This window comes from Prionailurus viverrinus, chromosome A2 (assembly GCF_022837055.1).
Source record: "Prionailurus viverrinus isolate Anna chromosome A2, UM_Priviv_1.0, whole genome shotgun sequence".
Lineage (NCBI taxonomy): Eukaryota > Metazoa > Chordata > Mammalia > Carnivora > Felidae > Prionailurus > Prionailurus viverrinus.
In genome coordinates, this window is record NC_062562.1 from 7,562,274 (window position 1) to 7,587,493 (window position 25,220).

The window sequence follows — 25,220 nt, forward strand, 5'->3', positions numbered from 1 at the left end:
TTCTATTGGGCCATGAGGGCGTATCCAGAGGTATCTTCTCTACTAAGGAGGGGAGAAATTACCTGATGGTGAAGCTAACATAGGTTTTTACACCCTGTTACCTCTATCTGAAACTCTTCCTCTAAATATCCACGGGGCTCAGTCCTTTATTCAGGCCTCTGCCCAAATGTCACCTCCTCAGTGACATTTGCCCCCTGGGATGACCCCATTTAAAGTAGCAACCATCTGGGGGTGCCTGGGTGACTCAGTCGGTCGAGCTTCCGACTTCGGCTCGGGTCATGATCTTGTGGTTGACGAGTTCGAGCCCCATGTCCGGCTCTGTGCTGACAACTCAGAGCCTGGAGCCTGCTTCAGATTCTGTATCTCCCTCTCTCTACACACCCCCCCCCCCAACTTTCTCTCAAAATAAATAAACTTAAAAAAAAATAGCGACCTTCTCATCCCACACCCCTGTCGCCCTTAAATGGATGATGGTGATGATTTTACATTCCCTGTTTATTATCACCTAATAAGCATTTGATGTTCTGTTACTGATTTGCCGCCCTCACTAGTTCATTTTGTTCATTTGTGTATCCCTAGCACCTAGAACAGGGCCTGGCACACAGTAGGAGAAATAGTTGTGGAGGGGTACGTAGGTAGTTCAGTGGGTAAGCTTCCCACTCGATTTCGGCTCAGATCATGATCTCCCGGGTTGTGGGTTTGAGCCCCATGTCGGGTTCCTCGCTGACAGTGCAGAGCCTGCTTGGGATTCTGTCTCTCTGTCTCTGCCCCTCCCCTGTCTCTCTCTCAAAATAAATAAATATATCTGTGGAGTAAAAGATTAGAGAAACACTAAGCCAGGAGATGTAAAGAAATGGGTGATACTGTGTCAGCCCCTGGATACAGCTGTGCCTGAGCGCCCCTGAACTTAAAAAAAAAAAAAAAAAGCCATAGTGATGCAGCAGTAATCCCTCCCTCAGGAAATTGGCCTTTGCACCGTGCGTGAAAGAGCGTGAGAGGCAGAAAGTATAAGCTGTGGTTATGAGAGGAAAAGTAACCCAGTGGTTAAGGGAGGGCATGTGTTCTGGCACATCACACATCATTCAAGTTTGAGCCCCAACCTTGCCACCTTGGATAAATTACTTAATCCTCACTAGGCTCAGTTCTTCATGTATAAAATAGACATATGGAATGTATGCTATTCCATAAAGCTAGTATCAGGATTTGGTGAGCTCGATTAGGTAAAGTTCTTAGGACAGTACATAGTAAGCCCTCAGTAAAAATAAGTTATTTTATTGAAATATAACTGACATATTACATTGCGTAGCAATTATTTGCTTAAGCTATTTCAAGAAGGATACTGTTACTTACATCTGACTGGTCCTATGGTCTTAATATTCATAGCCACAACAACAAAAGCCTGCAAAATAGCATGTTCTGTTCTGTAATTGGTCTTTTCCCAGACGGTACGTGATGCTTAGGTTCTCCTTTTTGTTGTTGTTGTTGTTTATTTATTTTATTTTATTTTATTTTATTTTTGAGAGAGAGAGAGGGAAGGCGGGGCAGAGAGTGAAGGAGACAGAGCAGAGGATCCAAAGTGGGCTCGCCCCTGACAGCAGACAGCCCAACCCAGGGCTCGAACTCACGAACCATACATTCATGATCTGAGCCAAAATCAAGAGTCTGATGCTTAATCTACTGAGCCACCCTTCCCCTAGTAACAGTACTCAAATGTAATTTCCATGTATGCGCCCTCCCAGGCTCTAGTCTTTGTGATCTGAAGTTGCTCTTCTGGCTCAAAGCATGGGCACAGGACCCAGACCTGGACAATCTGCCTATTAACATTTCTCTGAGCACAGTGATTGGTGCAGGGGTGGTCACGTGACATGAGTTGGTCCAATGGGCATCTGTTCTGGGACTTTTGCTTGACCTGATGGAAAGGAGGGGCTCTCCTTGCATGGGAAGGTGTGAGCCTGCCTTGCAGTGGGACTATATTAATTAGATGCTATTTTGGCTACTGTAACAGACCCAAATAATAGTGGCTTAAGTAAGATATACATCTATTTCTCTCTATGGAACAATCCAAGTAGCGCCAATACAATATGGCTGCACCCTGGTCTCAGAGGGCCAGACACCTTCAAGTTTGTTGCTCAGTTATTCAAAGAACATGAACCCCCCTCAATCCAAGATGATCCACTCCACTGCTTCATTCTAACCAGCGCGGAAGGGGGGGGGGGGGTTAGAAAAGAGGGGAGGACACAGGCCTTAAACCCAGACTAAAATTTGCTCACATCCCATTGGTCAAGACTTAGTCACATGACCGCACTTTGCTGCAAGGGAGACTGGAAATGTGTTTTCTACTCTGGGTGGCCAGCTAAAAATCAGTGGTTGCTCTATTCCCACAGATGGTGGCTAGATTTGGCGGGGGAGGTGGGGGAAGGGTACAGTCTCCTCAGCAAATCAGAGCCCAAAGACCGCAACAAAATCCTGATATGTTTGGAATCCCTGGATCCAACGGTGACTGACGCTGGACTCAACTGAACTTTTCCAATACACGAGCCATTCGTTTCCCGTTTTGCATGTCTGTTTGAATTGGGTTTCTGAACACTCGAAGCACAAAGAACCCTGATTAACAGTGAGATATATAAAGCCCCTAGTTGATGTACAGCATGGAATAGAAGTCCCTACGTGAACACACTATTGCTAAGAATGCGGTTGTGGCGGGCGCCTGGGTGGCTCAGTCGGTTAAGCGTCCAACTTCGGCTCCGGGACATGATCCTGCAGTTCGTGAGTTTAAGCCCCGAGTCAGGTTCCGAGCCCCACATCGCACTCAGCGCAGAGCCTGCTTGGGATTCTTTCTCTCCCTCCCTCCCTCTCTCTCTCTCTCTCTCTCTCTCTCTGCCCGTCCCCACCACACACTCTCTAAATAAATAAATAAACTTACAAAAAAATGAATGTAGTTGTTTCTGTTGTTACGACTGTGTTGCAGGTGGCCTTATGGGTCCCTTTATCTCTACCTGCTCTGTTTCTTCTTCCTACCCCAGCACAGAGAGACAGGGTACCCCTCTCATCCTCACACCCCATTGACTTAAGGGTGATGATGTCGTTTGTCTCAGATGCCAGTGGAACTTGACTTCTTCAGTCTCCCACACCCATGGCGGAAAAGCAGCGTATCGCCCCCCCAAATGTTGGGGAGTCCCGCCCCCTGCGTGTGTGACAGCCCCTCCCCCTCCGGCATCCGGTCATGTCTCGCCCAGACCCTTTCATGAGGCCGTTGGTTTTTTTTTTCAGTTTTTGTTTTTTAATTTTGATCTTGATCAAGAGAGAACACGAGGCACAGAACAGACAAGACCCATCTCCTGTTTCATAACCTTGGGCACTGCTTTCATCCACTTCTGTCCCCCCCACCCACCCCGGTTGTCAGATTTCTTTGGGGAAGGGTCTGACCCCCCTGCCCCCATCCGTGCCCCACCTGCCTTCTATGTTTATGGGATGAAACTCTTCATCCGGCCACTCATGGACTGATGGCTTTGGAATGAGGATCAAGTACCGGGAGTGTCAGAGAGATGGCATTCGATGAAGCTGGGGGTGGGGGGTGGGGGTCACACGGTACAGAGCACAATGGCTCTATGGGGCAATGGGACTTTTCTGGGAGAGGAGGCCTCTCCCCACATCCATGGGGGCAGGGACCAGGCCCCTAGAGGGAGAAGAGGGCCCCCTCAGGTCGAGGAGATGGTAGCTGTGTGCCGGGCCCCGGTCTTCCGCCGCAGCACAAAGTCTCTAGGGGCGGCGGGACTCATTGCATAGAAGACATTGGCGTTGTCAGGAATCGGCAGCTCTGGCCAGGGGTGGACATGATGGTAAAAGGCCTGCACCACCTCATATCCCACCACGAAAGACCGAAGTAACCTTCTGCCATTTACTCTGGCACGACCACCTTGGGTCCCCTCAGCCAGTGCTGAGCCGTCCTCTCGTGGGGAACCTGGACAACTTCCCACTCAAAGCCTGCACAACCTCAAGTCTCTCCCACCACATCCACCACGGACCTGGACAACCTCCCGCTATATCTCTCTGGAGCCTACGCAGCCCGTGCCGGAAGGCTGGACAAACTCGGGTCACCCATCCCAAACAACTTCCTTTTCACCCGGCCAACTCCCAGCCAAGTTCCTGCCGCCCTCACCATGAACTTGGACACCTTCTGACTTCTTACATCCAGCCTGTATAGTCTGTGGCCCTCACACTTGATAGTTGAACAATTTCCTATATGCCTTCTTAACGTCCCCCCAAACTCATGTCGTGCCCTCTCCTTCTTGAGAACTGGGGAACCTTCGATCTGTGTCTGGATTGGGCATCATTACGTTCCCCCTATCCTGAATTTCAATACCACGTGGCGTGCCACATTCAGAGACTTCAGGGTCCCCATGCTGAGCTGGGACAAACCCATTTCTTCACAAACTCAAGCCCAGACCCCTCTTTAGACCCCCACCCCGCCAGGCTGAGCCTGAACAACCTCATGATCCTACAAATTTAAGCCAAGGCAACCTCCTTTCCTCCCTCTCCCATGTGACCCTGGACAATTTCAGTTCCCCACAGATCCCAACAAGACACCTGTCGTGTCCCCCTTTCTCTCACACAGCCAGGGCAACCTCATGACCCCACAAAACCAAGGCACGGATATTTTACTGCCTCTTACCCCCACCCTGCTTTATCTTACCCTTACTCTGTGTCCAACTGGAACCACCTCATGGCCCTGTTAAGGCCAGTCTTGACCCTCGTCAACCTGCTGCCCTCCTAGCTAATCCCCAGTCCAGCCTCCAAGCAGTCCCTACTCACCCCTGTCCCCCGGAAGGACTTGGAAAAGCTGGTAGTCACGGGCCCAGGGCTCGGCCACATTGTGCTTTTGCAGGGCTCGCTGCACCACGCTGGGGGCCTTGTCCTGACTGGTGAGCTGGGAAGAGAAGGTGGGTGGTGAGGTGTGACCGCCAAGTTCCAAGGGCAGGGCTGCCCCGGCAGGTTCCCGGCTCAACCCCTCACCAAGATGCTCCGATACAGGTTCCCGTGGTCATTGTCAATGCTGACGCGGATGACTCGAGCCTCTGATCCCTGCTTCCCCGGTAAGGAGATGTGAGAGCTGCTCAGAGGCAAAGCCAAGGGCCGGGGGCCTGCCAGGTCCGGGCTCAGGGGCAGCTGTAGGCAGTGGGGGTGGGGGCTGAGTGGTGGGAGCCTTATACATCCCGCTACACAACTGGAGCCTGGGGACGGGCAATCAGGGTGCACTCACGAGCCCACATCTACACCATCCCATCACATACAGACCTTCGTGCCCTGTTACAAAGACAAACTCACACATGGCCATAGACACATGAGAAATCCTATGTACACGGACAGCAGCAAATACACACAAATGCTTATGATTGTTGTACATCCACAAGTCCATCAACAGCCCCGTTCACGATCCCGTGGATACTGGGGATATTTATGCCCATGTTTCCACTCTAGGTATGCACATTCCTGGGGACACACATATCCTTGCAAAGGTATGATCACACCCAAAAGTGCCCTGTGGGCAAGCTGACTCATGGGTCCAGGTCCGAGCACAAGCCAGACTGAGGGATAATCCCTCAAACAGGGCCATGGAGATGCACGGGGTCTCCTGGACAGACACCCAGGGTGCTCAGCCAAGCACGTGTACAGTCTCTTATGTACATGCCCGGTCATGAAACCACACACGCGCATGCACGCGCGCACACACACACACACACACACACACACACACACACACGGCCCTGGATGCCCACAGTCCCACACGCACACAGGCAGTCTCGGTACCTTGGTGGTGGGGCTCTGGGGCCCTGGAGAGGCCGGGGGACTGCCAGGAGGAGGGTCTCTGGTTCTAGGACTAGATGGCGGGGACCCTGGGGAAAGACTGAGGGAGATACAGAGCCTGAGGTCGAGCGGCTGCCCTGACCTCTGACCCTGCCATCTCCACTCCTTTCACTAACTGGGATACTCACCTGGAGGTGGGGGACGAGGGGTCCCCAGGACTCCCACCAGGGGATGAGCCCTTCTCTCGGGACAGCTTTCTAAAGATAGAGACGAGGGATGAGGAGGAGATCAGTCTCGGGCCCGGGAGCGCTCTCCCGTCTCTGCCCACCCCTGTCCCCACGCACACCCCGAGACTCACGCACTGAGGCGCTTGGTGAGGCTGAGGCGCCGTCGGATGCGTGGGGAGCTGGGGCAGGAGGCAGCTGGCGGCTCAATGACACGGGAGACATGGTAGCTGAGGAGTCAAGGTGCACATGGGGTGGGGTGGGCCGGGAAGCAGCAGGGAATGAGCTGAAAGCTTGGCTAGAATCAGTGAAGAGCCGCATTTTGGGGGCATGGAGGGGGGGGGGTGCGGCAGGAGTTGGGCACCAAGTGTCAGTGTCGGGGTAGTAAATGGCGGGCTATTAGGCCACCCGGGTCTTATTAGTTATGAGAAGGGATGGCTTGGTTGGCAGGTCACGTGGGGATTGGCTGCGTGGGATCGAGGAGTAAAATTGGGTCAAAGATAGAGTTCCAGGTCGAGTGATCATTGGGGTCAATGGCCGGGGCAATGGATTCAACAGAATGAAAAGAAACGGTTGGGAGAGTTGAGTTGGATGGTCAGATGCACATCAAAGTTGGAGTCAGTTATTCAGAACCGGGGGTCAATGACTGGGCTCAGAGATCCAGACTGGGGTTACACATGGGGTCATAGGTCAGATAGGGTCAGAAGGTGGGGGGGCAAGCGGATGGGACAGGTGACTGGAATGGCCGGCTGTCCCTTAAAGGCTGAAGTCAGAGAGTCAGATGGGGTCAAAATCTGAGGGGAACTGGGACCCTCGGTGGACTGGGGAAAATGCAAGGTCATAGGCTGGGGGTCGGGGCTCAGGAGGGTGTCTGAGGAGGTGGAGCGATGCGTGTGTGCCATCGCGGGGGGATGGTGGCTGGACTGAGTCACCTCTGCTCCTCGCTGAGCTGGCGCTGGGCACGCAGGGCCACCAGGATGGGTGCGCGGGGACTCAGGCAGTAGTTCCGACAGCTTTTCTGCAGCTGCTGGATGTGGGCCAGGATCTCCCACTCCTGAGGGGGCGGGGCCTCTGAGAACCTGCCCTGGCCCTGCCCCCACCCCGTCCCCCCCCTGCCCACCCAGTGCCACTCACCTTCCTCCTCTTCTCAAAGTTGATGAGATCCCCCTGGGGGCAAACTTTGTCTGAACTGGAGCCTCCAGAATCGAGGACTGAGGGTCAAGGTCAGGGGCTGGGATGTCAGGAGCCCCACTGCGCTAAGGGGGCCGGGGTAGGGAGTGCGGGCAGGGTCAAGGGGAGGATGTCAGGAGGCCCACTGTGCTGAGGGGAAGTGGTGCTGGGTCAGGAGTCAAGGGTCAGGGGTCAGACCTCCAGCATGTCCGGCAGGGCTGTGTCCAGCATAACCAGGTCCGTGAGAAAGGTGCCAAGGTAAGGGACAGGGCCTGGGGGCAGTTTCTGTGGCCCCAGAACTCCAGTCACTCTCAGCCGTCACTGACCCCATCACGTAGCACCCCATTCCGTGAAGATTCTGCTCGTCCCCCCATCCCAAACCACCTCACTCACTGGGGGCGGGCTTCCTGGAAGGGGGTCCTCCTCTTGGGGGCCCTCGGTGGCCTCCTCCTGGGGGAAGGGAAGAACTGAGCAGTCCTGGGGTCTCTCTGACCCTTTTCTCAGGAAACATGTCTCAAGACCCACCACCTACACCTGTTTGCCTTCAGCGGCCACCAGCCAGTTGTAAAAACCAAACCCAGGGAAAACCGAACAAGGGAAGCGAGCCGATTAGCAGCCTCCTCCAGGGCTGGCCTCAACCCGGGTGAGAAGGCTTGTCCCAGCCTGAATGGCACAGGCCTGCTATCCATACCCTGAACCTTGTCTTCACAGCATCGCTCTATCTGGTAATTCATTATATCATCGCTAGGCCGTTATTATTGCGTTGTGTGTCTCCCTATATAAGGCCTGATATCCCCCCCCCCCGCCCAGGGCAGGAACCTCGTCTGTCTGGCTCATGGTAGGAGTCTCCTGGCACAGTGCCCGCCACACGGTAGGCGCTGAATTCAGAGCTCCCTGCTCCTTGACCTCTTATCCTTATTCGAGACATGCATTCACTCACAGATATTTATTGAGCAGCTACTCTGGGCCAGGCTCTGTTCTGAGCGCTAGGGAGGGAGCGGTGAGCCAAAGAGACCAGAAAATCCTGGCTTCGCAGAGCAGACATTAGCCAGGGAGAGGCAGCAATAACCAAGCTGCACATGTACCAAGCAGAGATAAGGGCGATAAGGCAGCAAGCGAAGCGAGACCTGAAGAAGGTGAATGTGAAGAATGTTCTGGGCCGAAGGAACAGGCTTCACATTCCATCTAGTCTGGATTCACCCTAAGAACCAGCACCCAGCTGCAGTTAAAATCTAAATCTGGCCTACACCTCGTCTGCCTTGCGGGCACGTAAGTTTTAGTTTTGCCTCTCAAAGTCAAGTCCTAGCACAACTTTATTTTTTTACTCTTTGCTGGGACTCTGGCCCCAAGTGACCTTCTCCATGTAACTTCTGGTATTTGTTGAATGAATAAACAAGGCAGTCACTGCATGTGAGCTGTAAGGAGGGCGGCCGAGGCAGTAAAGCCCTGGGCTGTCCGCTAACACGGGGGCACGGGGGGGGGGGGGGGGGGGGGGAAGGTCATCGCTGAGGTGTGTCGGAAGGACACTGAATGTTATGACAATGACAAGCCATGCCCTGCCCGGCCCCAGGTCCCTTTTTTGGGGGCCGGGGATCCTCGGGGTCCACACCCATCTTTACCTGGGAAAGAATCTCTCTACTGCTGAGGTGGTTGTTCTCATCGGAGAAAATCTGCGAGAGTTTTCTGAAAGTGGATAACCGTTCCCTGGGGCGGGGGCAAGAGAGGGGTCACGGATCAGCGCCTGGGAAGGTCAGAGCGGCGCTGGGGAGGAGGAGGGCCCGCCCCAGCGTCACCAACCCTCCTTCCCTCCTTCTCCCGTCCTCACCGGCTAACGGCGCCCCAGCTCCGCTTGAGGCGGTAGATGGGGTTAGACTGCAGGGCCGACAGTATGGCGCGCAGGGAGGAGAAGTTCCGCAGTTCGCGGCAGCGCTGGACGGGTGGGGCGGGGGCGCTGGTCACACCCCAAGCCTGACCCCCAGCTATGATCCACCTTTGATCCGAGACTTCTGACCCCAGGCCAGACTCCTACAACTCGCCCCCCATCTGACAGGCTACCAAGAGTCAGCATCCTCCCTCGGGATCCTCCACTCTCCCCCACCTGCCCCTCCACGCCTTACCTGGCACCTGTCCCCGTTCCTCGCTTCTCCCCGAGCCCTAGAGGTACCCACAGTATCTCCCCAGGACCCAGAGCTCTCCTCCCGGAAGCTATGTCTCACCCCGCGTGGGTATCAACCGTTTACCCTCTTTCCCCCCTCTTCCCCCCCTCCCATTCTAGTGGGCCCCCCATTTGTTTCTCTTCTTCAGCCTTGAGGCTCTTGCCCCGCCCCTACCCTACCCAGTCCCTGTAGGGACCTCCGCCCCCTTCTCCGGGCTTCGGTCCTTCCTCCAATCCACGGCCACCCCATCCTCTTATCCCTAAACCCACAGTGTCCCTCTGCAGTCCTGGACCCTAGCCCGGGACCCCTTCCAGGCTTTCCCTTAGGTACCTCGCAACCCCAACCCTCCCCTCGTTGCCAGAGCCCTGTCTTGGGCCTTCCGCCTCCAGTCCCCGGCCTCTCACCAGGCCTGTTCCCCACCCCATGCCCCACCCCCGCCCCCCACCCCCCAACAAGCACCTGGGCGATGCGGATCCACTTCTCCAGCCGCTGCGCCCTCTGTGGGGCGGCCAGGCCCTGCGCTCCGAGCACCGAGCCCAGCACGCAACCGATCACCATGTTGAACTGGGTCACAGTGGCTCGCACAGTGGGGGCAGTACCTGCGGCCCCTGGACGGTCTCGCTGTGACCACACGGAGCCCAGGCACTCGCAGGGCCGCACCCGAGAAAAGAGCTCCTGGGCGAAGGGAGGCGGCGGGGGTGGGTGGGTAGGATCTGTGCTCCGCGGAACCCGCCCCGTTACCGCGTCCCACCCGGGCCTCACCACATCCATCAGGGTCAGCTGCTCGGCCACTTCGTCTACACTGAAGTCTAGGAGCTCAGGGCCTTCCCGCGCCACTGCTTCCTCCTCTTCCCAGCAGCCTTCTGGGGAGTCTGGGCGTGGGGTCTGGGTAGCTCCAGGAGGTACTGAGGGAGTATAAGAAGGGGTTCGAATCCAGGACTGGCTTTGGGACCTTGGACGAATGCCTTAGTGTCTCTGAGTCTCACTTTACTTATCTGCAAAATGGAAACCTCCCTGAGGATTTTTAAGGGTGTCAGAGCAACAGAAACGTTCATTTAGCGCCTTGGGTGGTAGTCCACACTAGGCGATTTAACACAGTAACCCAGTGAGGGAGGTATTATTATCTACCTTCCACAGATGGGGAAACTGAGGCAGGAAAATTTTGCCCTAAGTCGCACCTTCAGGGAATGGCAGGGCAGGGATTTGAAGCCAGGTGCTTACAGGTTAGAGTAGAAGAGAGAGGTTTGTGGGTTTTGTTTTGTTTTGTTTTTGAACCTATATTAAAATAAGATCTGTCTACCCTATTGTGGCAAGAGGTGGTATAATTTTGTAGGTAAGGGAAGGCTATTGGCAGTCCCAAGTCCAAATCCAAATTTGTCCACCAGGCTTGCTATGTGAACTTTAACCTCCCTTGTGCCTTGATTTCTTTATCTGGATTTTTAAAAAAATCAAACAGGATCATACATACTTGACTGTCATAAAATAATCAATAGGAATGATTTTTGGGGCGCCTGGCTGGCTCAACCAGTACAGCATGAGACTCTTGATATCAGGGTCGTGATTTCAAGTCCACATTGGGCGTGGATTCTACTTAATTAAAAAAAAAAAGATTTTTCCCATAGTGGGATTCTGTGGTGGCGCCCCCTAGGGGACATTTTGGAAATTGAAATCTGCCACCAGGGAGCTGACAGGCTCAGTGAATTTGTGCCACTCCACCTCCAAATGCCACTTCAGGACATTTGCGTCTTTGGAAAACCTGTTTACAGTAATCTGCACCTACAACCCAACTCTCTTGCTCATGACCACCCATTAGTCTGGCTCCAGGACTGCAAGAACTGTCAAAGTCTGGATCCTTTGTGTTTGGAAATTACGAGTGTTCGCCATTCTGGAAAGCAATGTCCCCAGTGTTTATGCTACTGCACCTGTGTGGTGCATTAGTTGGTGTTTGTGACTGTCACCTTCACCATGACGCTATGAGAGACAAAGGCTCTGGACAACGTCATCACGTCCCCTAGTAAGACATGCCTAAGGGCTAACACAGCAACAAGCATAGTTTATTATTGTATGAACTGCTTTCACTTTATTTCTCCTTCATATTAGAGTTACAGCACCATAGTATTATTTTTTACTTACCTTTGTAAGTGCATTTAATTAGCTGTCTTTAATTTCAAATTAGGACAGATGGTGTTGCAAAATCATAGTTTTAAAAAGTTGTCATTGGAAAAAAAATTGCACCTCAATTAATCAAATCTGTAGGTCTTACAGCAAATATGGGGATAGAAGAACATGCTACATGTCACCATGAGACAGCGAACAGGTAAGTGGAGAATGTGAGACCTTCCTCAGGACAAATGACTCATCCCCCCCCCCCCCCCCCCCCCCGCCTACCCGCCCAATGACATAAACAAAAGGCAAAGGAGAATGTGATAGAATAAAAGAGACCTAAGAAATGAAAGACCAAGTGCCCTGGGGTGCCTGGGTGCCTCAGTCAGTTAAGTGTTTGACTTTGGCTCAGGTCATGGTCTCACGGTTCATGGGTTCAAGCCCTGTGTCGGGCTCCATACTGACAGTGTGGATCCTGCTTGGGATTCTCTCTTGGCCCCTCCCTCATGTACACTTTTTCTCTAAATAAATTAGTTAATTAAAAAAAAAAAAAAAAAAGGAAGACCAAGTGCCTTAATGGATGTTTGGATTTCAAAGAAACAACTGTAAAAAAAAAAAAAAAAAAAAAAAGACCATTTAGGGACAATGGGGGGATTTGATTCTGGACTAGGTTTTTTTTTTTTAATTTTTTTTCAACGTTTTTTATTTATTTTTGGGACAGAGAGAGACAGAGCATGAACGGGGGAGGGGCAGAGAGAGAGGGAGACACAGAATCGGAAACAGGCTCCAGGCTCTGAGCCATCAGCCCAGAGCCCGACGCGGGGCTCGAACTCACGGACCGCGAGATCGTGACCTGGCTGAAGTCGGACGCTTAACCGACTGCACCACCCAGGCGCCCCGGTATTTTTTGATATTAAGTAATTATTGCTGATTTTGATGGAAAAGATTGTAGGCACAAGGTTATATTTTTAAAAAAAAGTCCTTGTCAGGGGCGCCTGGGTGGCTCAGTCAGTTAAGCCTCCGACTTCAGCTCAGGTCATGATCTCATAGTCTGTGAGTCCGAGCCGGGCTCTGTGCTGACAGCTCAGACCCTGGAGCCTCCTCCAGATCCTGTGTCTCCCTCTCTCTCTGCCCCTCCCCCGCTCACACTCTGTCTCTGTCTTTTTCAAAAATAAATAAATATTTTAAAAAAAGTCCTTGGCAGTTAAGGTGCATACCTAAGTATTTACGAGTGAAGTGACATCAGCATGGGATCTGTTTTCAAGTTATCCTGAAAAGACATTTTTGTGTCAAATTCTTAATTGTTAAAAATGAACAAGGGGTGTCTGAGGGCTCTTTATATCATTCTCTCTACTTTCCTGTGTGTCGGAAATTTTTCATACTAAAAAGTAATGCCCCCCAGAAAGGTGTTAAAATGCAGTGTGTCCCAGAGCAGGGCCCACAGTAGGTGTCCAATAAATGCTCATTTCTCCTCTGACTTCAAGAACTCACAGCTTAGGGCGGTTCTTTCAATAGAATTGTCTGCAGTGGTGGAGACATTTTGCTACCTGCGCTGTCTACTATGGCTATGAGCACCAGAAATGTGGCCAGTGTGACCAAATCACTGACATTTTTATTTTAAGTTCAGTGTCTATAACCCCATGCGGCTAGTAGCTACCCCATTGGACCATTTAGCTCTAATGCCTTGAAATCAGCTGGTGAAATCCTGCAGGCAGAGGAAGAAAGACACTTAAAAAAACCAAGAGGGAAGACGGAGGGATAAAATATACATAAATAACCGAGACTTTGTCACCAGGGAGAGAAAAAAATAGCTGCTACTTTGTAAAGCAGAGAGGAATGTGGCCGCTTTAATCTGAGGATTAAAAGATGGGGGTTAGGGATTTAGATGCTTTTGTGATAGGGATCAGTTCGAACACAGATGGGTGAAAGATGATACTTTATAAGCAGGATGCAATTATTCAGTCAACAAATCTTGGTTGTTCCTGCCCCTGGGGACAGAGTCTGCGACAAGGCCAATGAATGCTCTGCAGAAAAATAAGGCTGGCGAGGACGCAGAGTAGGGGGATATATTTGCTGGGAGACGATCAGAGAAAGCAGGTCTGAGGAAGTGAACGAAGACCTGAATGAAGTAGGTAGATATTTTTCCCTCCCCCGCAAAGCTCTCTACAACACGGGTGGGCAAACTCGGTAAAGGACCAGATAGCTTGCTGATGCCTCTTCTACAAGCAAAGAGCAATCGCGCTATGACTTTTTATGTATTTTCGTTACAGGTGGTAGATTCCAATAAGCGAGAATCCGTGATAACAACAATAATGAAGATAATACTATTTGCCAAGCCCTCGCTGTTTACTTATATCCTTGTTGACTGTTGTCCTCCCTAGGGAACTGGGAGCTCTGCCCACTGTTATTTCCCAGAGCCAGTAGCTACGCATGTATTGAATGAATAAAGAGGTCAATCAGGCAAATACTATTATCACCCCCCTTTCACAGATGAGGAAACTGAGGCTCAGAGACTGAAGTGTCAAGGTCAGTCAGCAGATGGCAGAACTGGGATTTTAATCCGGCTCTCTGTGGCTCCTAGGGTAAGTAGCAATGGGAGGAGTTGTAGCTAGAAACACAGGGCGTCCTGACCCAATGGTAGAGTGTTTTTTGTGCTGAGGATTAGACAGATGCTAATATGTTAGACACAAGGTCCATCTTACAGGTGGGGAAACTAAGGCTCAGACTGGGTTAAGAACTTTGCCCAAGATCTGTAGCAGCTCTGTGAGGGGAGAAGGCCCCTGGGGGACGGGTCGTGGAGGAAAAGTCCTGCTCAGGGCACTATCGTGCCCCATACTCCTCACCTGTCCACGCCTCAGGCTGCTCCTCGTCTTCCTGCTTTCGCTCGTCCTCTTCCAGGAAATCTCCCAGTAGCTTCTCTGCCTCCCGGGCCTCGGGCCCTGCTGGGGCCGCCCAGCCCAGAAAGGTGCAGACGCTGCCTAGGTCCGAGTGGGCAGGGGGAGCCCGGAAATCCTGAGGGTGATCCCGCAGCCAGGAGCCCAGCACGGACACCACAGCCCTGGGCAGAATGGAGGGCCTCAGAGCCCAGCCCAGAGCTCTGGACCTCGGGGGCCCCTACACCTCAGATCGACCTTGGACCTCTAGGACCCCCTACCCTCACCTATGGGAGACCAACCTTAAGTTCTTGTTGACGGGCAGACCTCCTGCCTCTGTCTTCTTGATCTCTGTCCTGGGAAAAGCAATACCCCATCAGGAGAAGAGGGAGGCTAGGGGGAGCTTAGGGGGAAGGAATGCAGGAGCAAGCACCCAAAGGAGAGTCTGGGGGTGAGAACACGGTGGTTACCCGTTGGTACTGACCCTGGAGGCAGGGGCGGTGGCGGTGGTGGCAGGAGAAGGCCCAGCACACGGGCAGTGGATACAAAGGCCCTGTGGGTGGCCAGGAAGGCAGGCACAAAGCCCGGGTCTTGCTCGTGGTCTCCAGACACCAATTCCCCCACCAGCCGCTCCAGCCTCGCGGCCCTCAGCGCCCGCACCTTGCTCGTGCGGTAATGGAGGAAGGCGTCCGCCCCGGGGCTGGAGGCCTGCGGGGCAAGGGGGGGGGGCAAAGGGACACAGAGGAGTGGCCCGGAGCACCCCCTTTCCAATTAAGCCCAGCGCTAAGCAGCGCTCTTACGTCTGGTCCCGCCCATTGCTCGGAATCCGGCCTCCTGGATTCATTAATCTGCTCCAGGCCCAAATGACCCTCGCAACTCGCCCGGGACCAGGTCGTCCTCCGGGCCCCGCCCCGCGCCCTCACTCACTCGCCCCCGCCCCTCCCCGCGCGGCTCCCAGCTCTCCCGACGCGCTTCGCTGGTCTTTCCCGCCCCAGCCCTCCACCCCGGTCCGCTCTCACCCGGCTGCCTCTAACGACGACCCCTCCCTCCAGCGCCGCCCACTAAGCCTGGCGGACCTAGGCCAGGCCTGGCGGACCTGCCGTCCAGTTTAGTCCCCAGGTCCCCGCTCCGGAAGCGCGCGGCCAACCGGCCCGCCGCGCGCCTCGACCCCATTCACCTGGCCGCCCCCCGGGGCGCCTTTCTGCCGCGACCACGTCTGCCTCTAGGCCCCGCCCCTCCCTGGGGCTCAGCCCCGCCCCTCGGCTTCGCCCTCACCTTTTTTGCCTGCGGGCTCCTCCACTCAGCCCCGCCCTCACCTGGTCGCCTCCGGCCCGGCTCCGCCCTCCGGCCCCTTCCTCACCTGGCTGCCCCCAGGCCCTTCCCTCGGGCTCGAGCGCTGACTGAGCTGCCGACGTAAGGACACGCTGAACACCGCTCCTTCCTCGGTCTCCTCGCCCCAGTCCTGCAGCGGCGCCTGGACGCGGAGGCGGGCTGAGGGCGCCGCGGGGGGAGGGGGCCCGGGACCTCGGCGCCCCTCTCCCGCGAGGACTTAAGTCCGGGGCGAGGACTCCCGGCACCACTCCCCCTTCCCGGTCAGGCTCTGCGAAACTCGGGGCGGCGTCCCGGGCTAGGGAAGTCCCCTCGGCGCCGCGGGTACCCTCCTCCCTGGTCCTGAGAGGATGGAGTGGCATTCGGGGACGTCCTAGGGTCCAGGCTCACGGAGTCTGTCCCTGTCCCCTCCTCACCCCCCCCCAGATGAGCTCGGAGACGCCCCCATCCTTAAGAGGTTACCAGCCACTTCACTGGGTCAGGGACCGGGAGGCCGGGTTGGGAACCAAGTGTCCGATTTGAGGGGAGATAGGGTCCGGAAAGCGAGGACCTGGAGCTTCGGGACCTTGGGATCGCCAGGGATGTGGCGTCCGGGACCCCTGGTCCCCTTACCAGGGCGAGGTCCTTGCCCGCTGTCCGATCCATGGCCAGTGCCCGTCCCGCTCCACGGCGCGGCTGAGTGAGGCGGAAGGGCAGACGGGCGGCGGGCAGTGGCCGGGCGTGGGGCCCGTGGGGCAGGGCGGGGCGACCTGGCCGTGCAGGGGCGGGGCAGGACCCACGGCTCTCGGATGCCCCCAGCTGGACCCCAGCGCCAGCCCAGGCCCAGGGAAGAGAGGTCCAGGCTTTCCCTATAGGGGTATATATCAATCTGTGCTCAGGTGAAAGGACACCTGTCTCTCCCAGGGAAGGGTTCTTTTCTGTGTCTCCAGGTGTGGGTGAGCCAGTGTGTACAGCTAAGCCGGGGGGGGGGGGGGGGGGGGGAGGGGGCGGTCTGCGGCCCCAGGAGGAGAGTACCCTGTCCTCAAAGTGGACCACACCTGGTCCTCCCCAGGTGTGGAGGTATCTCCTATTTTCCTGTTGGTGGGGGTGCTCAATCTGTGTCCCCAGCTGATGGGAGTCCTCACTCCCCAGGTCAGAGAAGGTGGGGTCTACGGGCCCTGGATCTTAGGGGCGGCCGGTTCAGTTTGCAGCGGTGCAGGGTCAAGGAGAGGCAAATACCCAGGGGGCTGGTCGGTGACCTTTATTGCGCTATTCCGAGGCCAGCGCGGGCCCGCCTTGGAAGATTTACTGTGGGAACGTCCGGCGGCCCGGCCCCTTTTTCTACTCCCGGCGCCACTGGCCTTCTCCGCTCCCTTGTGCCGGCCGCGTTTAGCCCTCCAAGGGGCCCGAGGGCCTGAGGCTGGACCCAGAACGGTTGGGAGCTCGCAAGGGCCCGGAAGCACCAGGTGGGTGTGAGCGTGAGCCTAGGACTTCCTCGAACGACTGCGCTTCTTGCTGCGGGATTCAATTAATTTCTGGGAACGGATCTTCAGCGCCGCACGGGTCGCCACGTTGCTCTCTTCATCCTCACTCTCCTCTTCATCTGCGGAGGGCAGTGAGGGGACCCGGGTTCCCATTCTTGGCTCAGATTTCTCTTCCCCGATTTTACCGCCCCTCCCCTCCCCCTTGGCCCCAGGCCCGGCCTCGGACCACTGTTCCTTGCCCCGCTTGGGCCCCCAGCCCCGCCCCCTTTTCCCTGACCGTACTGACCGAAGAACTTGTCCTTGTGACTGGCAAGGGGCAGAGCGATGCGGGTGTTGTACCGGGGCAGCTTTCCCTCCAGGATGGAGTAGAACTGGAGGGAGGGAGAGGGAGAAAAGAGAGTGGGCGGGGTAGAGGCTACAGGGAAGTTCTGTACCCCAACCCTTCCTCACCCCATTCCAAGATGTACCCTGATTCCACGGGAGACCTCTGCCCACCCCTCCGGTTTAGTTTTTCTCGGGCCCAGCCGAATTCTGCGTTCCGAGATACCCAGCCCCGCCCCTGGTCCCTGGGGTCCCGCCCCTTGATCCCCGCACACGCAGGCCCCAGCCCTGCCCAGTGGCCTCCCGGTCCCTCTGGAAGGTCTCCCGGCCCCTCAAACCTCACACGTTGCCCCTGAAACTCATTCCCGGCCCATAGGCCTCCTCCCTGGTCTCCCAAGGGGTGTCCCCGGCTCCCTGGTTTTCCGCCCCAGCCCCTGCATCCTCAGCCCCGCCCCCTGGCTGAACCGGCACCTCGCGGTTGGCGAGGTGGTGCACCATCGCGGCAATGTCCTGGCTTTCGAGTTGCGCCTGCAGCTTCAGCAGCTTTTCTTCCACGACGCCCAGCAGGGCTGGCAGATAGTCATCTGCCTTGGGATCCAGCACCTTTCCAGCGAACCTGCCGGCGTCCTGAGGCCGGGGGCGGAGCCGAGTCAGCCCGGGGTGGGGGTGGGGGGGACCGGCTTTCCCCCTCCAGAACCAGACTTTTGAAGGCGAGGGACCACCAAACAGGGGTGGTACTATCTCCCCTGTGCGGCGGGACCTCTGTTGTCAAGGGGCCAAGCAGGTGAAGGGAGAGCCTCTGAACTCCAGAGGGAAACAACTGGTGGAGCGAGGGGTTTTAGTGGGAGAAGGGAGTATTAACTCGGGAGAAGCCAGAAGAAATGGGACTCTGCTTCCGGCAGGCTGGGGCTTCCCCTGTCTCAGGCCGCCCGAGCATTGCAGTGGGGTCTCTGGGGTTTGGGGTGCGGAGGCAAGGTGGGACTTTCCCGTGAAGCCGGGACAGGTTCTCTGAAGTCCTGAGCCTCTTGAGAAGTAAGGGGTTTCTCAGCAGGGACAGGGGTTGGGGACTCTGAGCAGTGGGGGAGGTCTCCCCCTGGAGGCAGGCCTCTGACATCCCGGACAGGGCATAGGGTGGGTCCCCTGGAGTAGGCTCCCCTGAGAAGGGGCGGGAACCCCAGCCTCTTGGGCTGTGGGAGGCTGTGGGCCCAGCTTCCTGCGGGTGAGGCCTACCACGGCGATGTGTTTCATTTTGCCCGCCAGGTGTTCAAGGCCTTCCCTGGCCATCTGCATGGACTGAATGGTGTGTTCCAGCTTATCCTGGGCCTCGGTGCGCCGCTGCTCTTCAGCCTCGAGGCGCTCCTGCAACTCAGCCTGCAGCTTCTGCTCGCTACAGGCGATGGGGAGGTCGCCGCTGGAGCGCCTTGGAGCCCCGGGGCCCCCGTTCTCTCCCTTGGGCACCGGGGCCTCACCTCACCAGCGTGGTCTCCCCCGAGTACTTGAGGCCTTCGAACTCTCGCTGCAACCGCTGCTTCTCTTGCTTCAGCGTCAGCAGCCTCTGCTTGTTCTTGCTCTTGAGCGCCTCCAAATGCGTGAGGGTGTCGCCCTGTGCCAGGAACCGCCTCACCACCGCCTGCAGGCCGCCCAGCCCTAGTCAGAGGCAGGGCCCCGGGCAGGCCTGGGTGCACCCCCTCCTCCTTTCCCCTGGGCACGCGGGACAGATGGCCTAAGCTGGTGGCTTCTGCGCAGCGATGCTTCTGGACTCTGTGAGCTAGACTCAGAGCTGCCTGGAGGGTGGGCAGTCCCCAACACACAATTTTTGTGGGGCCCTTGTCTCTATAAGGAATTTGAATCAGGTAAAACCAGCGTGTGGTGCAGGGCAGCAGAGAACACAGTTGCTTTCCAAAATCAACCTGCCATCCGTGTTAGGCCTGTGAATCTCGCCCAACCCAGTGAGGAAGCATGGCCAATCTCCAGAGCTATCTGTCCATCAGGTCGATTTCTGGAAAGCTGCCTGGTCACAGTGCCCCAGATGACCCCATAGGTCGGGGTTGCCCTATGGGAGGAGTAGCGAGTGGGAGAGTGTCCAAAGGGGAGAGACTGAACTGGGGTCCAGTGGGACCAGTATCCACCGGCGGGAAACATAGGGTTTAGCAAATTTCAAGGAAAATGCCGCAAAGCATAGGCCCCAGGGCAGGGGCCCAGCTTGCCAAGGGTCTGAGAGTGGCACTGGGCAGTCAGTCTACCGTGCCCCGGACCATGTTACAGACACTGGAGACACAGGAGAGACCAAACTCACAGTTCTCACAGAGCTGACATGCCAAAGAAGTTAGTGCTAGCATGAGAGCAAACAGGAGGGGGAATGGTGGCGAGTGTAGACAGCTCGAGGGGGTTTTGCTTGTGAGGAGCGGCAGGAAAACGGGGCAGTAACTGGAGGAGGAAGGAGTGTCTTTTAAGTAGAGGGCAGGCTTGTGCGCTGAGGAACTGGGCCAGCAGAAAGGGGCGGCTGGGTGTGCTGGCTTCACTGGCCTGGGCTCAGTTTGAGCGTGACTGGAGGGCGGGGAGGGTTGCGGGCAGCGGGCAGCACTCACGTGGGTATCGGCCACGCCGGTGGCTTCCTTGACCTTGCCGAAAAGCATCTCCATCTGGTACATGCTCCAGCGCCGCTTCAGCGTCTCCTCCTTGGCGCGCAGGCTTTGCTGGATCGAATCTTCGGACTGCAGCAGCACGTGCTCTCGCTGGGTCTGCGCGCAGGTCGAGGTCAGGGCTGGGGCTAGCGCTCAGACAAGGATTTAGGGCCGAGGCCCAAGAGGAGTTTCGGGACAGGGGCCCGGGAGGGGGCGGGGCCAGGAGTGCGGGAAAGGGCGGGTCGGGGACCCGCAGCCTCAGAGGCAGGGCAAAGAGGCGGGGTCAGGAGCGAGGGCGGGGCCTGTGAGGAGGGGGCGGGCTAGCAGGCAGGCTCAGCTTTCGGAGTGGGGGGTATGCAGACGGGGAAGGATGGGGAAGACCCGCGAGTGAGGGGCGGTCCGGAGGTTCTCCAGACGAGGCGATCAGATGGAGGGAGGGCGAGGTCAGGGATGTGGGAGCGGCGCTGGCATCCAGTGGAGGTGGGGGCGGAGTCAGGACCCGTGTGGCGTAGGGCCGGGTCTAGGGTGTGGGCCAACAGTAGGGGTGTGGCTGGGACCGGGCGGGGCCACGTCGGCCCCGCCCCGCCCCCTGGACACGCCCACCTTGCGCTCCAAGCGTTGGTTCTGCAGCTTCCTCTCCTCCGCGCGCTTCTTGCACTCGGATAAGTGGCGCTCACGCTTCTTGCGCTCTCGGAACACGGACTCCTCCAAACACTGCAGCTGATTCTGGAGAAACGACAGGGGCACAGCAGGACAAGCTGGGACCTCCCAGGGACCCGGGAGGTAGGTGGGAGGGGCTCGAGGACAGCTGGGGTTCCGATTCTGCGCCCCAGGAGACCGTGGCGCCGGGGCAGGATCCCCGGGGCCTGGCAGGCTGGCACCTTGGCCATGTCCCGGGCCTTGGACGCCTCCTGGTCCACCACCTGCAGTTCTTCTAGTTGACGTTTTGTCTTCACCACCTCGGCCTCCATGAATTTCAGCCGGTTTTCCAAGTGAAGGCTCTCCTCCTGGGGGGTGGGGGTGGGGGGGGGACAGGCCTGTGACCGCCGTCCCTGGACAGGCTGGCCCTCCCGCTTGCCTCCACCCCACCCCCAGACGTCCTGGTCCCTACCTGGAGATGGGCCTTGAGCTGCAGGTATACTCTGGTGATGTGTTCGGCCTCTTCCGCCTTCATCCGGGCCTTCTCCAGGCGGTTCTCCAGGTTCCGCATGGTCTAGAGGGAAGCAAGGATGGGCTGAGTCCCCTCGCCTCTCCAGTTCTCCCCAGGTTCCCCCCCCCCGCCCCGCCCCCTGCATCTCAACAGCCTCACCTTGGCCACCTCCGTGTTGCCACTTTGCGCCTCTGCCCGCTCCAGCTCGCGTAGGCTGTACCGCAGCCAGAGCTCATCCAGCAACTTCCGCTGCAAACCCACCTGGTGCCGCAGGGCGTCCAGCTGCTTCACCTTCTCTCTCAGCTGGTGCTCCAGGTACTCCAGGGCCTGCTGGGGGGGGGGGGGGGGGGAAGGGAGGGGGGCCGAGAGCGGGAGCCTGAACCCTCCCACCTAACCCTCCCTCTCTTCTCCCAGATCTTGTTTCGCATCTCCTGGCCTCAGCAGCATCTGACCTGGTTGATCCCCTCTTCCCGCCCATTGTCTTCTTTGGTGGCTGCCAGGACCCCCGCTCCCCAGTGTGCCACACCGGCTGTCTGTCGCTTCTGCATTTCCTTGGACTTGGGAGAGATAGCCTCGCCTCTGTTCACACCCACCCCCTCGACGATCCTATCCAGTCTCAGGGTTTTATTTTTTATTTTAGAGACAGAGAGGGCGAGCTTGGCGGGGGGGGGGGGGGGGGGGTGGAAAGAGAGAGAGAGAGAGGGAGAGAGAGAGAGAGAGAGAGAGAGAGAACGAGTGGGGGAGGGCAGGGAGAGAGAGAGAGGGAAAGAATCCTAGGCAGGCTCCGTGCTGACAGATGTGGGGCTCGACCCCCTGAACCATGAGATCAGGACCTGAGCCGCAATCAAGAGTTGGACGCTCAACTGACTGAGCCACCCAGGCACCCCCTGCTGACTCTCTCGACCTCATCTCCTACAGAGCCCCACTCCCTCCTTCCCGTGCAGCCACACTGGCTGCCTTGTTTCGACCTCAGGGACTTTGTGCTTACTGTTCCCTCTGCCTGGAGCATTTTCCCCACATCATTCCCTGCCTGTCTCACTCTCTGGTCAAATATCACCTTCTTAGAGAGAGGGAGCTTTGCTGACTCCCACCCCCCAATCTAAAGTGCAAACCCCTGGCCCTATCCATCTCTAATAAGACACTCTGTTTTGTTTTATTCATTTCTCCTGTCACTACTGGAAGTTATTTTCTTTCTTTCTTTCTCTTTCTTTCTTTCTTTCTTTCTTTCTTTCTTTCTTTCTTTTTCTTTCTTTCTCCTTCCTTCCTTTCTTCCTTCCTTTCTTCTTTCTTTCTTTCTTTCTTTCTTTCTTCTTTCTTTCTTCCCTCCCCACTACGATACGAAGTTTTGGAGTGGAGGTTTGGTCTGGTTTTTTTTGACTGCATACTCCCCAGTACCTAATACCATGCCTAGCACATGGTCGGTGTGGGATAAAGATTAATTGAGCCAATAACTGAATGCCAGCCGGTGTGGAGAAAGGATAGAAGAGGGTGAGACGGGAGGCAGGGAGTCCAGCAGGGAGGGGACACGAGCTGGAGATGAGGGCAGATGAGGGCAGATGGTCTGTGGAGTGGGGTGGGACAAACCTGGCCTGTCCTGTTCTTCAGGTATGGCTTCTCTGACTTCCACTCCCGAATCACTGCCTGGACCATTTTCTCATCTCCCTGCAAGAGGGGAGCTCAGTCACCACACACCCAGCCCACCTGCCCCTCGGGGTGCCGCCCTGCCTCTTGGGACCCTCTCGTCCACTTCGGCAGCCTCACCTGGAGCAGGTCCGCCAAATGCAGGTGCAGCGTCCTGGTCTCCTCGTGGAGCTGGTTGATGGTCTTCTGATTTTTCTTGATGGTCCACTGGGTGCTCTCATAAAAGGCCTTCCGGTCACCCTCTGAGTCATGTGAGGTACACAGTCAGTGTCACAGGGGGTGGAGGGCTTCCCAGAGGGAAGCCCTTCCTCTTCTTATCGACTTAATATTGTAACTAGACTTCAGTTGGAGCTCTTATTCTACGTTGGATGCCGGAAAAAGAACTTTCCGAGTATCAAATACCATATGTCAATAGGTATGTATTCATATCCGTATCATACCCATTTTAAAAAAGTTTTTATTTACTTAGAGAAAGAAAGAGAGGGAGAATGAGCGGGGCGGGGGGCAGAGAGAGAGAGGTGGAGAGAGAGAATCCCAGGCAGGCCCTGAACGGTCAGCACGGAGCCCGAAGCCGAACGGTGAGATCATGACCTGAGCTGAAACCAAGTGTCATGTGCCTGACTGACTGAGCCACCCAGGTGCCCCCCACATCATACCCATTTACAGATGAGAAGAATGAGGCTCAGGCTTACTAGATTGTTCAAGGTTACAGAACGTCGGATTCCAGAACCCATTCCTTCAACTACTGTGCAAGATAACCTTCTAATAATAACAAAACGATAATGCTAATGGTGTATGTGAGGATTCCCCGACCTTGGCACGACTGACATTTGGGGTGGATAATTACTTGTTTTGAGCTGTCCCATGAACTGTCAGGGGTTGGGCAGTATCCCTAGCCTCTACCCACTAAATGCCAGTAGCACCCCCCTCCCAACAATGTGACAACCAAAAATGTCCCCAGACATTGCCAAATGTCCATTTGGGAGCAAAATAGCCCTCTTCCATTGAAAAACATTGGTTTACACTTTAGAGTGCTTTACTAATGTGCCAGGCACTGTCCTAAGCACGTTATACATTTCAACTATCTGGGGTGCTGTACTCCTGCCCCCATTTTATGAACAGAGAAACTGAGACCTATTAGGTTACTCACAGTCCCCCAAGATCAAACAGCGTGTGCAGAGCCTAGATTTGAACCCAGCAAATCTGGCTCTAGAATCTATGTTCTTCACCACCCCGTGCGTGATGGGAGTTGACATTACCCAAAAGTATGAACCACAGTCCAGCTGGTTCTGGGCCCAGGGAAGATTTTATAAGAGGGATGAGGAAAACCACAAACGAGTACGGATTTTTGCCTCCAGAAGCTGGTCACCTGGATGAAGGCCGGGGAAAGGCCCTTGTCACACCGTGCCTGGTCGAAGGGCTGGGTGGACACTGTTGACTCCTGATTCTTGGTGCCCTTTCGAGCTATCTTACCTAACACTTGTATCTTCTTTTGTAACTCTGCCACCTGCGCGTTCACAGTGGACGTCCCCCCGCCGGTGTGGAGGGGTCCCGGCTTGGAATGGAGTGGGAGCCAGGCGTGGGCAGCGCCCTTGCCTTGGGGGTGGCGGTGCTTGGCCCGAGTTGGACTGCTCTTGACCTTGGAGGAGGTCGAAGCCTGGTCCTGAGCACGCAGGACGTTGGTTGACGCACCCCAGCACAGGGGAGACGTCATGACTAGGTTGGGGCCTAGAGCCCCTGCGGATTTTAAGGTGGCAACCAGCAATCGCCCCTGTCCGAGATCCGTCGTCGACGCGGGTTCCTCAGGCTCAGGGAGAATGCACTTTCTGACTGCTTGGCGCGGCCTCGCAGCATCTCCCGGTTGCTAGGTAACCTCCGTCCCCTCCTCCTTCCAGCGCTCCCATGGAAACCGCCCGCGTTCCATACCACCACTCTCATTGGCTAGCGCTGCGCAGAGGGGCGGCCCAATAGGGGGCTGGCAAAGCCGCGCCTCAGGATATTGGGGGGAGGGTACTTTGGGGTCACGTGCTTACTTTTTTTTTTTTTAAGATTTGATTTGATTTTTAAGTAACCTGTATACCCAACGTGGGGCTCGTACCCACAGCTCTGATATCAAGAGTCGCAAGCTCCACAAACCGAGCCAGCCAAGTGTCCCCATGTTTTTGTTTTTTTCAATCCCCCTGTCCACCACTCCGCGGGCACTGGAGAGCATTTTTCAGGAACCTTCTTTTCCGGCTGCAGAATCTGCCACTCCCAAGATGGAGGCATCTTGTGCCGCCATTAAGCGGGAATCGTCACAACGATCCCCTCTAAGACTTCAGAGTCCTATTCAAGATGGCCGCCTGTGTTCCAGCCCATCCC

At 56.0% G+C, this 25,220-nt stretch overlaps 2 protein-coding genes and 1 long non-coding RNA gene across 7 annotated transcripts; 1 reads left to right on the plus strand and 2 right to left on the minus strand.

The window, feature by feature from the left end:
* Positions 1–3,431: 3,431 nt before the first annotated feature.
* Positions 3,432–16,323, minus strand: RGL3 (ral guanine nucleotide dissociation stimulator like 3). Of its 3 annotated transcripts, XM_047826299.1 has the most exons (19): positions 16,273–16,323; positions 15,692–15,805; positions 14,816–15,039; positions 14,634–14,687; positions 14,302–14,516; positions 10,118–10,260; positions 9,815–10,030; positions 9,025–9,128; positions 8,819–8,903; positions 7,593–7,649; positions 7,398–7,484; positions 7,164–7,196; positions 6,962–7,083; positions 6,164–6,259; positions 5,994–6,062; positions 5,809–5,905; positions 5,014–5,166; positions 4,813–4,927; positions 3,432–3,817 (listed from the first exon to the last, which is right to left on the minus strand). In XM_047826299.1, the coding sequence occupies exons 1-19, from the start codon at positions 16,303–16,305 to the stop codon at positions 3,699–3,701; spliced, it is 2,136 nt and encodes a 711-aa protein (XP_047682255.1). In that variant the 5' UTR covers positions 16,306–16,323; the 3' UTR covers positions 3,432–3,698. The 3 variants fall into 3 exon arrangements, with proteins under 3 accessions (XP_047682255.1, XP_047682263.1, XP_047682273.1); XM_047826307.1 differs by lacking the exons at positions 15,692–15,805; positions 16,273–16,323 and adding an exon at positions 15,408–15,515 and having other exon boundaries at positions 14,302–14,470; XM_047826317.1 differs by lacking the exons at positions 3,432–3,817; positions 4,813–4,927 and having other exon boundaries at positions 5,025–5,166; positions 6,168–6,259.
* A 512-nt stretch (positions 16,324–16,835) lies between these two features.
* ODAD3 (outer dynein arm docking complex subunit 3) lies at positions 16,836–25,189 on the minus strand. Of its 2 annotated transcripts, none has more exons than XM_047849389.1 (13): positions 24,333–25,189; positions 22,980–23,101; positions 22,803–22,880; positions 21,378–21,545; positions 21,180–21,281; positions 20,950–21,075; positions 20,672–20,794; positions 20,033–20,185; positions 18,914–19,074; positions 18,675–18,831; positions 17,916–18,071; positions 17,410–17,494; positions 16,836–17,242 (listed from the first exon to the last, which is right to left on the minus strand). In XM_047849389.1, exons 1-13 carry the CDS (start codon positions 24,571–24,573, stop codon positions 17,124–17,126), a joined length of 1,791 nt encoding a protein of 596 aa, XP_047705345.1. In that variant the 5' UTR covers positions 24,574–25,189; the 3' UTR covers positions 16,836–17,123. The 2 variants fall into 2 exon arrangements, with proteins under 2 accessions (XP_047705345.1, XP_047705344.1); XM_047849388.1 differs by having other exon boundaries at positions 16,837–17,242; positions 21,378–21,548.
* Positions 20,718–21,860, plus strand: LOC125160445 (uncharacterized). Of its 2 annotated transcripts, none has more exons than XR_007150253.1 (3): positions 20,718–20,851; positions 21,423–21,533; positions 21,633–21,860. It is a non-coding gene; the product is annotated as an uncharacterized LOC125160445 (long non-coding RNA). The 2 variants fall into 2 exon arrangements; XR_007150254.1 differs by having other exon boundaries at positions 20,729–20,851; positions 21,372–21,533.
* Positions 25,190–25,220: the final 31 nt, after the last annotated feature.